Source organism: Tachysurus vachellii, chromosome 7 (assembly GCF_030014155.1).
Source record: "Tachysurus vachellii isolate PV-2020 chromosome 7, HZAU_Pvac_v1, whole genome shotgun sequence".
Classification (NCBI taxonomy): domain Eukaryota; kingdom Metazoa; phylum Chordata; class Actinopteri; order Siluriformes; family Bagridae; genus Tachysurus; species Tachysurus vachellii.
The window spans coordinates 10757120-10770695 of NC_083466.1; the positions used below are offsets into that span (position 1 = coordinate 10757120).

At 38.1% G+C, this 13576-nt stretch overlaps 1 protein-coding gene across 21 annotated transcripts in view; it reads left to right on the top strand.

The window, feature by feature from the left end:
- The window catches only part of ank2b (ankyrin 2b, neuronal), a 130614-nt gene that overhangs the window by 110399 nt on the left and 6639 nt on the right, over positions 1-13576 (top strand). For 2 of the 21 annotated variants that reach the window (XM_060874212.1, XM_060874211.1), the window contains exons 1-2: positions 8-10614; positions 11013-12182. The exons of the other annotated variants lie outside the window; for them this stretch is intronic. In XM_060874212.1, coding sequence (XP_060730195.1) covers positions 265-10614; positions 11013-12182 — 11520 coding nt within the window. In that variant the 5' untranslated portion in view covers positions 8-264. Of the gene's footprint in view, positions 1-7; positions 10615-11012; positions 12183-13576 lie in introns of those variants that run through there. 21 annotated transcript variants of the gene reach the window in all.

Genomic DNA, 13576 nt, shown 5'->3' on the forward strand with positions numbered 1-13576 from the left:
AGTCCTTTCTTTACCCTGTACAAAACTACACCATGGAGGCTCCAGTCTTCAAAATATGGACCAGTAAACAAAGAGCAAGCTGTTTCTAGACAAATATCAAAAATTCCATCTCAGCAGTTAAATCCCACATATGATGAGGCTCTGCAAGAGTTGGGAGCAGCTGGGGGTCAGTCTGAGCACATCCCTGTTAGTAAATATATTTGTGAGATCATTACATCTACTGAATTACCCAGGGACTGCAAACAAAAACAAAAAGAAATAATAATGACAGATTTTGAAGAGACCTTGTTGGAATCAGAGCATAGTGAGGCAGATTTCAGTGAGATTGCTGTGGAGCTTAATCAAGGACCTGTGGATTATACTTCCCATTATTCATCTCCAACATCATTTCCATTCTTGCAACCATCAAACAAAACACAAACTTTATCAGAAACAGAAAATCTACATTGTGAGACGGAAATACCGATCCCTGAAGCCAAGGCAAAATCTATGTGTGAACTGCCAAGTAACCAAAGGCCAAGTGAGGAGTACATGAAGCAACATGTTGAGGAGATTTCTGCTAAATTCTACACAGCCCTCTTTGGTGAAGATTATGTTGAGGCAAAGACTCTTGGCAAAGATTTTAACATAGTTACAGAGAGTTTTAAACCAACTGAATATGAGCGCTTCACTGTGAATAAATTAGATGCAGCAGAGGCCTTAAATATTGATCAAGTTACTTTTGAGTTGTCTTCAGAAGTAAATAAAAAATCTGCTATTCCGTCCTTAGAAACAACCAGCACAAATATTTCCAAGAAGGACCTGCAAATCTTTAAGACAGTTTGTAGTTCACCCCCCAAACAGCTGTTAACTAGGCATGAGGGTGAAATTGTAGCAAGTGATGACTCTACACTCACTCAGATGTCACTTGTCTCAGCAACTGGGCAGACAAATACTTTATCAAATCCTATCATGGATGAGCCAGAATTTCACTACTTCACTACTGAATTTGAAGTAGACATACCTGAGTCAAGTGAAACAAATTCCCATTATGAATCCAGTGTCCTCTCTATACCAGTTTCAGACTATAGATCTTTTCTGCAAGCTGAATTGATTTCACCAACTGAGCATAGATCATCATCACCAGTTTCTGTATTTGAATATGACACTGACTTGGAATTATGTATGCGCGAATATAGATCCTTATCACCTCAATCTACTGTTTCATTACCACCAGACTCACCTATTTCATATGAGTACAGATCAGGCTCACTAGATTCATGTGTGCTGATAGATACATACAGAGCCTGTTCAGGTGAATCTGTGGCATCAAGTACTGAACAGAAACTATATCCTGATTCTCCTATACCTGATTTTAGACCACATTCACCAGAGTGTGAATACACAGCACCTATGCAGGTAGACACACCTAGGATTTCAAATCAGTTGTGCTTTTTTGAAATGCATGCGTCAAACACGGAATTAAGTTCACAAAAATCTTTTTTAATGGATAGTGATGAAATATATAGACCGGTTTCACCAGGTTCATGGATTGAATGTAGATCATTTACACCTGAATCAAATGAATCTTTTCCTCCTGGGTCCTTTACCACTGACAAGTTAGACAGAGACTTATCTCCTGAGATTCCCCAGGACTCTGAGCAATGCTCTTGGACTTCTGATATCTGTGTGGATAGAGCATCTGGACCTGGATCAACAGAATCGTTGAATGAGTATATGTCACTTTCTTGTGATTCACCAATACAAAGCTTTACACCAGAAGTATATGACTATTTTAAACAAGTGAAGGGATCTATATCGTCATCGCCTCAATCTGCAGTTTCAGATTTAGGTTATGAACTGTCAGAATGGTTGTTTGAAGATCGACCATTATCTCCTGAATCGGCAGCATCAGTCAATGAATGTAAATGCCTTTCCCCTGATTTACCGCTACCTAGCTTTGTTCAAAATCTATATGAAATCACATCTATAAAAGAATGTAGATTTTCAGACAATGAAAATGAGTTGAATTCACCTATAGTATTTTCAGAGGAGTGTCAACCTTTATCACCTGAATCACTGTCATCTGTAAATGAACACATACCTCTTTCACCTGAATCCACATTACCAAGCTTTTCATTACCAAATTGTACAGTGACTACTACATCTTTAGGATATCACTCTGAATCACTTGAGTCAGATCTTTCAGACAGAGTGCACAAGTTGGTCTCACCCACACCACTGTTAGAAAATCAGCAATCTTTTCCAGATTCAACATCATCACTAAGTATCCCTGATTCTACTAAAGCTGTAAGCAAACACACAGCACACATGGAATTTGAAAAAGAATTAACATCCAGTGTATATACCTTTGAAAATATCACAACATCACAGAGTTTACAATTATCTGCTAAGGTAAATGAAAAAAAATGTCGAAAGATAAAAAAATTATCGAAAAATGTAACACAAGTAAAAAGGAATGCCCAGTTACCTGAACAGCTAGAATCTACTTTGACATATAGGCTTTGTAGGCCCATTGACTGTAAATTGACTGAAAATATTCAAAACTTAACCACTGACTCATGTGATTCTGGGTCTAATCAACAAGCAAAAACAACTAGCTTGTTAGAAGCTAAGCCTAGTGTAATAGGGCATACCCAAAACCCATTCTACAATGTAACAATGTTGACCAAGGTAAGTGAAGTTGCAGCTACTAAGAGAAAATCGCATCATCTTATTAGTAAAGTACATGATCCCCAGTACAAAGGCCCTAACACAACTCATTTTGACTACAGTGTGAAAACAGATAAGAATACACCATTATCACCTGATTCCCCTATACAACAGTTAAGACCATTTTTTCCTGAAAGTGGTTTGTCAGTTTCTGGATACAGTTTGCCCAAACCAATATGGTCTAATTCAAATGAAAATGAATCAGTTGATATGGGACTTTTTGTCATCGAGCAAAAGACAGAGTCAAATAATTCATTTCAATCAGAATTTGAAGCTAGACCCCTTAGCCCTGACTCCATCCCAGAGTACAGACCTATGTCACCTGAATCTATGATCTTAGCATTAGACATAAAACAATCTTCGCCAGATTCATTTAGTCCACGTAGACCACTATCTCCAGATTCACCAATACCACAGTACTCAGAAATGTACTTTAAACTAGTACCAGTCACAAGATCTAGATCATCCTCGCTTGAATCTTTAGCATCAAGTACAGATTATGACTTAAACATTTTGAGTTCCATAAATTCTGATTATAGGACCTCACCTATGTCCGTAGCATCGTCAGTTGCCAATGAGTGCTTACCCCCTGATTCTCCTATACCAGATTTTAGATCTTTGCTTCCCGAGCAGGGATTTTCAGGTTTTGGGTATAGATCATGTTCACCTGAATCGGCATGTTCCAATTCAGTAGAACTTGAAACATTTCCAAAAGACATGTTTATTGTTGCACAAAGACCAGAGTCACCTGAGTCATTTCAATCAGAATTTGAAGCTAGACCCCTTAGCACTGACTCCATCCCTGAGTACAGACCTATGTCACCTGAATCTATGAACTTAGCATCAGACATTAGAGAATCTTCACCAGATTCATTTAGTGCATGCAGACTACTGTCTCCAGATTCACCAATACCACAATACTCTGGTTTATTCTGTGATTTAATGCCAATAATCGAACATAGATTATCCTCTCCTGTGTCTATGACTTCAGATATTAATTCTGATGAAGATGATTATGAGTTAAATGCTGTTACTCAGACAGTATCTAGAGCATCATCACCTGATTTATCAACAGATGAAAACAGACCGTTGTCACCTGATTCACCTATACAGCAGTTTAGACCATTCTTTACTGAGGGTAGTTTGCCAGTTTCTGGGTATAGGTCATGTTCTCCTGAATCATTGTGTTCTAATTCAATAGAACATGAAACATTTGATGACAGACTGTTTGTCACTGAACAAAGACCAGAGTCACCTGAGTCATTTCAATCAGAATTTGAAGCTAGACCCCTTAGCACTGACTCCATCCCTGAGTACAGACCTATGTCACCTGCATCTATGAACTTAGCATCAGACATTAGAGGATCTTCACCAGATTCATTTGATGCATGCAGACTACTGTCTCCAGATTCCCCAGTACCACAGTACTCAGATTTGTTCTGTGAGTTAATGCCAATAATAGAACACAGGTTGTCCTCTCCTGTGTCTATGGCTTCAGATGATAATTATGATGAAGATGAAGATGATTATGAGTTACGTTCTGTTACTCAGACAGTATCTAGAGCATCTTCACCTGATTCAATGAAATCAACAGATGAAAACAGACCATTGTCACCTGATTCACCTATACAGCAGTTTAGACCATTCTTTACTGAAGGTAGTTTGCCAGTTTCTGGGTATAGATCATGTTCTCCCGAATCGTTGTGTTCTAATTCCATCCCTGAGTACAGACCTATGTCACCTGAATCTATGAACTTAGCATCAGACATTAGAGGATCTTCACCAGATTCATTTAGTGCATGCAGACTACTGTCTCCAGATTCACCAATACCACAATACTCTGGTTTATTCTGTGATTTAATGCCAATAATCGAACATAGATTATCCTCTCCTGTGTCTATGACTTCAGATATTAATTCTGATGAAGATGATTATGAGTTAAATGCTGTTACTCAGACAGTATCTAGAGCATCATCACCTGATTTATCAACAGATGAAAACAGACCGTTGTCACCTGATTCACCTATACAGCAGTTTAGACCATTCTTTACTGAGGGTAGTTTGCCAGTTTCTGGGTATAGGTCATGTTCTCCTGAATCATTGTGTTCTAATTCAATAGAACATGAAACATTTGATGACAGACTGTTTGTCACTGAACAAAGACCAGAGTCACCTGAGTCATTTCAATCAGAATTTGAAGCTAGACCCCTTAGCACTGACTCCATCCCTGAGTACAGACCTATGTCACCTGAATCTATGAACTTAGCATCAGACATTAGAGGATCTTCACCAGATTCATTTGATGCATGCAGACTACTGTCTCCAGATTCCCCAGTACCACAGTACTCAGATTTGTTCTGTGAGTTAATGCCAATAATAGAACACAGGTTGTCCTCTCCTGTGTCTATGGCTTCAGATGATAATTATGATGAAGATGAAGATGATTATGAGTTACGTTCTGTTACTCAGACAGTATCTAGAGCATCTTCACCTGATTCAATGAAATCAACAGATGAAAACAGACCATTGTCACCTGATTCACCTATACAGCAGTTTAGACCATTCTTTACTGAAGGTAGTTTGCCAGTTTCTGGGTATAGATCATGTTCTCCCGAATCGTTGTGTTCTAATTCCATCCCTGAGTACAGACCTATGTCACCTGAATCTATGAACTTAGCATCAGACATTAGAGGATCTTCACCAGATTCATTTAGTGCATGCAGACTACTGTCTCCAGATTCACCAATACCACAATACTCAGGTTTATTCTGTGATTTAATGCCAATAATCGAACATAGATTATCCTCTCCTGTGTCTATGGCTTCAGATATTAATTCTGATGAAGATGATTATGAGTTAAATGCTGTTACTCAGACAGTATCTAGAGCATCATCACCTGATTTATCAACAGATGAAAACAGACCGTTGTCACCTGATTCACCTATACAGCAGTTTAGACCATTCTTTACTGAGGGTAGTTTGCCGGTTTCTGGGTATAAATCATGTTCACCCGAATCATTGTGTTCTAATTCAATAGAAAATGAAACATTTGATGACAGACTGTTTGTCACTGAACAAAGACCAGAGTCACCTGAGTCATTTCAATCAGAATTTGAAGCTAGACCCCTTAGCACTGACTCCATCCCTGAGTACAGACCTATGTCACCTGAATCTATGAACTTAGCATCAGACATTAGAGGATCTTCACCAGATTCATTTGATGCATGCAGACTACTGTCTCCAGATTCACCAATACCACAGTACTCAGATTTGTTCTGTGAGTTAATGCCAATAATAGAACATAGATTGTCCTCTCCTGTGTCTATGGCTTCGGATGATAATTATGATGAAGATGAAGATGATTATGAGTTACGTTCTGTTACTCAGACAGTATCTAGAGCATCTTCACCTGATTCAATGAAATCACCAGATGGAAACAGACCATTGTCACCTGATTCACCTATACAGCAGTTTAGACCATTCTTTACTGAGGGTAGTTTGCCAGTTTCTGGGTATAGATCATGTTCTCCCGAATCGTTGTGTTCTAATTCCATCCCTGAGTACAGACCTATGTCACCTGAATCTATGAACTTAGCATCAGACATTAGAGGATCTTCACCAGATTCATTTAGTGCATGCAGACTACTGTCTCCAGATTCACCAATACCACAATACTCAGGTTTATTCTGTGATTTAATGCCAATAATCGAACATAGATTATCCTCTCCTGTGTCTATGGCTTCAGATATTAATTCTGATGAAGATGATTATGAGTTAAATGCTGTTACTCAGACAGTATCTAGAGCATCATCACCTGATTTATCAACAGATGAAAACAGACCATTGTCACCTGATTCACCTATACAGCAGTTTAGACCATTCTTTACTGAGGGTAGTTTGCCAGTTTCTGGGTATAAATCATGTTCACCCGAATCATTGTGTTCTAATTCAATAGAAAATGAAACATTTGATGACAGACTGTTTGTCACTGAACAAAGACCAGAGTCACCCGAGTCATTTCAATCAGAATTTGAAGCTAGACCCCTTAGCACTGACTCCATCCCTGAGTACAGACCTATGTCACCTGCATCTATGAACTTAGCATCAGACATTAGAGGATCTTCACCAGATTCAATTAGTGCATATAGACCACTGTCTCCTGATTCGCCAATACCACAATACTCAACAATGTTGGTTGATTTACCATTAGTTACAGGATGTAGATCATCCTCTCCTGAGTCTATGGCTTCAGATAAAGATTATGTGGTTAACTTTCTCAGTTTTACAGATTCTGATCTTAGACCATCATCTCCTGACTCAATGGGTTCAATAGATGAGAACACACGATTATCACCTGACTCACCTATCCAAGAATTTAGACCATATTTCTTTGAGAGTACTCTTCCAGGTCCTGGATATAGATCATGTTCACTTGAATCAATATGCTCTAATTCAATAGAATATGAAACAAAGCATGTGTCACCAGAGTATGTAATGTCAGTATTGAATATGAGAAGAGTCTCGCTAGATTCAGTTAACTCAAGTAGACAACTGTCTCCAGAATCACCAATACCACAGTATTCAACAATGTTGGCTGAGTTAGAGACAGTAACAGGATATAGATTACCCTCTTCAGAATCTATGGGGTCAGATGAAGATTATGAGCTTAATGTTTACAGTGCTGCACATTCCGATGATAGACATTCATTACCTGACTCAATAGCATCAGTAGATGAGAACACACGATTATCGCCTGACTCCCCTATCCAAGCATTCATACCATCTTTCTCTGAGTGTGCTCTGCCAATTTCTGGATTTAGATCGTGTTCACCAGAATCGGTTGATTCTAATTCTATACAATATGCATTGTTTCCAGGAGTTGACCAGAGGTTAGTCTTAACTGATTCATTTATAGATAGTTCAGTCAAATCAGACTCTATACTCAGATACAGAGCTATGTCACCTGAGTCAGCGATATTACAATCTGATATCAGAGGATCTTCACCAGATTCACTATGTGCATGTAGACCACTGCCTCCAGATTCCCCAATACCACAGTACTCAGCAATGTTCTGTGGAGTAGTTCCAATTACAGGATATAGATCTTCATCACTTGAGTCTTTGGCATCAGGTTCAGATTGTGAGTCAAATATTTTGAATTTCATGACTTCTGATTTTAGGGCCTCACCTGAATCTTTAGAATCATTAGTTCATAATGAGCACATACCCCAAGATTCACCCGTACCTGATTTTGGATCTCCTCAATGTATACTTACAGGTTTTGGGTATAGGTCATGTTCACCTGATTCAATATATTCTAATTCAATAGAAAATGAATCATTACCTGGAGACCTGTTTACTGCTGAGCAAAGGCTAGAATCACCCGACTCATTTCAATCAGAATTTGAAGCTAGACCCCTTAGTCCTGACTCCATCCCAGAGTACAGACCTATGTCACCTGAATCTATGATCACTGCTTCATATGTTAGAGAATCTTCACCAGATTCATTTAGTGCATGTGGACCACTGTCTCCAGATTCACCAGTACCACAGTACTCAGAATTGTTCTATGAGTTAATGCCAGTAATAGGACATAGACTGTTCTCTCCTGAAGCTATGGCTTTATATAACAATTATGAGGAAGATTATGATGATTATGAGTTACATGTTCTTACGCTGACAGTGTCTAGGGCATCGTCACCTGATTCCATGAAATCAATAGATGAAAACAGGCCATTGTCACCTGATTCACCTATACAGCAGTTTAGCTCATTTCCTGAGGGTAGTTTTCCAGTTTTTGGGTATAGATCATGCTCACCTGAATCAGCAGGTTCAATTTCAGTAGAAAATGAAACATTTTCAGGAGACTTGTTTATTGTTGAGCAAAGGCCAGTGTCACCTGGCTCTTTTCAGTCAGAATTTGAATATAAACCTCTTAGCCCAGACACCATCTCAGAGTATAGGCCTATGTCACATGAATCTTTGATTGTAGCATCACACTTTAGAGGAGCCTCACCAGAATCATGTAAACCACTGTCTCTAGATTCACCAGTACCACAGTACTCAACAATGTTTGCTGATTTAGTTTTAGTAACAGGACATAGATCATCCCCTCCTGAGTCCATGGCTTCAGATATAGACTATGAAGTTAACATCCTCAGCATCGAAGATTCCTATTATAGGCCATCATCTCCTGACTCAAAGGCATCAATAGATGAGGAAACACGATTATCACCTGATTCACCTATCCAAGCATATAGACCATCTTTCCTTGAGAGTACTTTGCCAGTTTCTGGATATAGATCATGCTCACCTGAATCAATATGTTCTAATTCAATAGAATATGAATTATTTAATATGTCACCACAGTCTAGAATCTCAGCATCAGAGATTAGAGGATCTTCACCAGATTCAATTAGCGCACATAGGCCACTGTCTCCTGATTCACCGATACCACAGTACTCAACAATGTTGGTTGAATTAGTGTCAGTAACAGGACATGGCTCATCCTTTCCTGAATCTGTGCATTCAGATGAAGATGATGAGTTTAATGTTTTCAATCCTGTGCTTTATGATTATAGAATAGCTTCACCTGATTCAGTAGTATCAGCAGATGAAAATAGGCCACTATCTCCTGGCTCAGCTACATCACATCCTCAGTTTCAAGAGACCATCAAAATGGTGCCTGAATACAAACTTGTATACAGAACTATTCCTTTGAATCTTATATCTCACATACATGACCCACATTACAAAGGTGAAATGTTCAGTTCCAAAACAGGTGTGTTTGAATATATTGGCTGTAGAATGGAAATTGTTCAGACTTGCAAAAAGGATGAGTCTAATGGCATCAGTAATGAAGGTGTTTATAAAATACCAGCTCTTACTCATGAATTTTCTCAAAATCACATGCAATCCCAAAAGATCTTGACTGTTCCTGTTTTGGAAAATCAAAAAGCATTCTCAGCTTTATCCTTAAAACAGACAATGAAATACAATAAGGAATCTTTTGAATTTCCTGAAGAAAACTCTGCAGATTCTATTACTTGTTATACACCAGAGGGGCATGAATGTCTGGTCATTTCAAATGACCTAAGAGCTTCATCACCAGAGTCTATTAGATCTGAAAATGAATTCAGACCTTTCAGCCCTGATTCACCTATTCCTGAGCATACGTCTTTATTACCTTATACATTGATTTCTCAGTATAAAGGTCGACCCCCTTCCCCAGAATCTGTGTCTTCTGTAAATGAATTCCAAAGACTTTCCCCAGACTCTCCTATACCCGAATTCTCAGCACATTCACCACTTCCATCAGATCATAATGTTCAGCTGTCAGTCACAAATTTAACACACATATCACCAATAATGTCTGATATATTGTCTTCAGAATATGCATCGGTTTTGCTGGAGACTAAACAAAGACCAGCATCACCTGTTTATGAATTGTCAGAATGCAGTTCAAGATCATTGTCACCCCCCACATTTTCCTTTGAGTCTATATATAGATTTCCATCCCCTGAAGCACTGAGAGAATTTGAACCCAATGCACCAATTACACCTGACTCTCTGATATTTGATATTGATTGTCGCCCAGAATCCCCTGAGTCAGTAACATCTCAAACACAGTGTAATGACTCCATGCCAGACAACCAGTTTCTCTCTGAGCCAGAACAAAAGGAAATGATTAGCAAACCCGGAGAGTCACTCCCTCCAGTGATCAACAAAGTAATAAAAACCATTGCAGATGACGGAGATGGTAGAAATATGTTAAGAATCCAAGAAGATCCTCAGAGAATTAACGTAGCTAAACAGGATTTGGTGCTTCAACACAAGCAGAGTCATGAAGCAAGATATGACAGCTCTACCTCTGAAATAGGCCAGCAGGAATTCAAAACAAGGGTAAGCAGCATACAGTAGCATGCAATCATTATTCGGTTGCAGTGTATGAAACAATGTTTCTTTCATGACAGAAAAATCTTTGTGATTCTTTTTGATCCACTAACAAATAAACCCAGAATGACCATTAGGAACTGTATGCCATCTAACATGTCCTGAGACCTTTCAAACCTGTTTATATCTTATAATATCTTATATATTATAAGTTATGCATGGTTAATTGTCAATATATTCTTACTTGTAAAGCAGGTCTTGTGTCTTGTGTGATTGATTGACTTGATGTTCCATACAATCCATCCAACAACAGTGCAATTATAATGAAAGTCCATATGTCTGCATGAATCTGATACAAATAGTGTAGAAAAGTATGTGTCTGATTTCATGCTCATCCTCCCTTTTAGGCTCTGCAGGATATCGTTTCAGAAAAGGATATTCGGTTGAAAAATCAGAGTAGAGAAATAAAAAATAAAAATATCAGGGTCAGTGAGGAAGACTCCTCACAAATCCAAAACCAAAGCACCAGTGCGACCATTTTAGAACAAAATGCAATTGGGTTGTCCTTGACCAGTGAAGGTAACATACAAGCAGGTGTAAGTGACCCAAAGTCACTACACTATATACCTGAGGGAAGAACAGTTGTTAGTGCCGATCTGGAAAATGTACGTCCTGTGATATCCCTCAAGCATTCACTTGAACAGCCAAAGGAATCATCTGGATTATGTGAAATACATATGACTCCTTTCCATTTCAATCACCAACAATCTCACAGGACAGTAACTCCTAATTTGTCTATTTCAAGTGCTCCCTCCTCTGATTGCAGTGATGTGGTGTCAAGTTCTGTGAGAATACCTTTTGTAGGCAGTAGGGTGCTACCCACTGATCTGGGTTCTGTGACAACTATTTTTAGTAAATTATGTTCTAACCAAGAGCTGACTACCAATTCACAATTATCCAATGAGAACCACCAATTTGAGACTTTTCACCACGTAGTTTCTGAATTCGAGGAACCAGTACCTGCACTTAGTACTGATGACTCAGATTTAGTTGCTGGTGGAATATGTCCCATGGAAATTACTTTGGCTCCTACATCATTTGAGATATCTCACTCTCCAGATGGAAGTCTGATGGATATTGATCTGAAAAAAGCCAAGCCAAGGCCTGTCCAGTCAGATAGTTTAGAGTCAGATAATGAGTTCTTTGATTGTCAGCAAACATTTTTAGATGTACCTGAACCAGAATTACGATCAGAAGGCATTTTCGGTCCTGAGACTCTTTACCATGTTGAAGAATTCCCATCTTTACCAAACACTCCAGCCTATGACTATTTATTGGTCACATCCAAAATAACAGAAAAGTCAGAAGATGACAGCCAAGATAGCCCATGTCCTGTATCCTGGGGAAGTGAGGAAATTGATTTACCCCTTGTTCTTGAGCCAGAGGATGAATGTGTAGATGAGCATGATGAAGAGGTAACATATCCTTATGGGTATGCATATGAGCCCTCTTATGCAGAAGAGCTACCACCAAGGCAGGGAGGCCAATATGATGAAGATGATGATTCTCTAGGAAGGGTAAGCCTTTGAGCATGAGTAAATCTAGAGCGTGATTAGTTTGCTTGCCAGGTTGAGAATAGCTGTCCCATGTCCGGATTGTAATATACTGACTTGCACATAAGATTATGTTTTTCTTAATATATTTGTTAACATGCACAAGTTTGACATCTGAGTGATGAAATATTGATGATTGACACATAGCTATTCAGTACAGATAAAGTGCCCATGAAAAGCAATGAGGGCCATAATTTTATTCAAAATCCAAAATATTTCTTTTGCGAAACATGATGTGGATGAAGAAATTGACTAATTTCCTCAACAGCCAATTAGATAAATACCATATCTCATGATAAATCAAAACACATTCAACTGTGGCAAAGCAGCTAATTCAGAGGCCACATTTTTATACAGAGTTTGTTTTCAACAGAACAGGATGTGACACTGCCAATTTCTTTACTGTAACTTTGTCATATTCTGTATCGTAGAGTTTAGGCCTGTGGCTCATTTGCTACCAGCCAACAATCTTTTTGGATAATCTCTCTCTCTCTCTCTCTCTCTCTCTCTCTCTCTCTCTCTCTCTCACACACACACAAACACACACACACACACACACACACACACACACACACACACACACACACACACCATACACAACCACAACTACACAAATGAGAGTTTGATTCAAACTTGTCCCACCCAGTTAGTTTACAATGATTGGGATTCATAGACTAGTTTTCATCATTTTCAAAGAAATCATTAATCATAAAATTCAAAGAATATCTATTAAACACATTTCTAAAGTCTAAGCTGTTTTATTTGTGTCTAGCATAACAACTGTTTTGTAAAAAAAAACACCAATTTTGATTTCATGGGGACTTTCTCACTGTGAATGACTTTTCTCACAAAGCTCACCTTAAATTGATTACTGCCTTTTTTCAATCCTTTGCCTGTTTTCTGCTTAACAGCTTAAAATACCAATATCTTCATGTAATGTATATTAACCTTAAACAATCCATTTCCTTGTCTAAAATAAAGAATGGTGTAAAGATAAATTACTAATGAAGGGCCTCATTTATCAATCACCTAGTAAAGTTTTATATAACTGATTAATTTTTAATACTTTTTATATTTATATATCCAGACTGGCCTTATTTAGCTTGATGTTTGGATTTATGTTTGCTTGCTTTCTTTATTTTTTACATTTACAATATTTATTACTTCATTATTATTATGAAATGAATGAAATGAAATACACAACTATTTGAACTTGACATTATACATAATCCATACATAAAACAGTAGTAATTTTTATGTAATTGTATGATATGAAGGCCAATAATTGAGGATTACAATAGTTAGTCTTTTTATATGTACATTCACACACCCAGAAACATGAGTGGGATATGAATGTT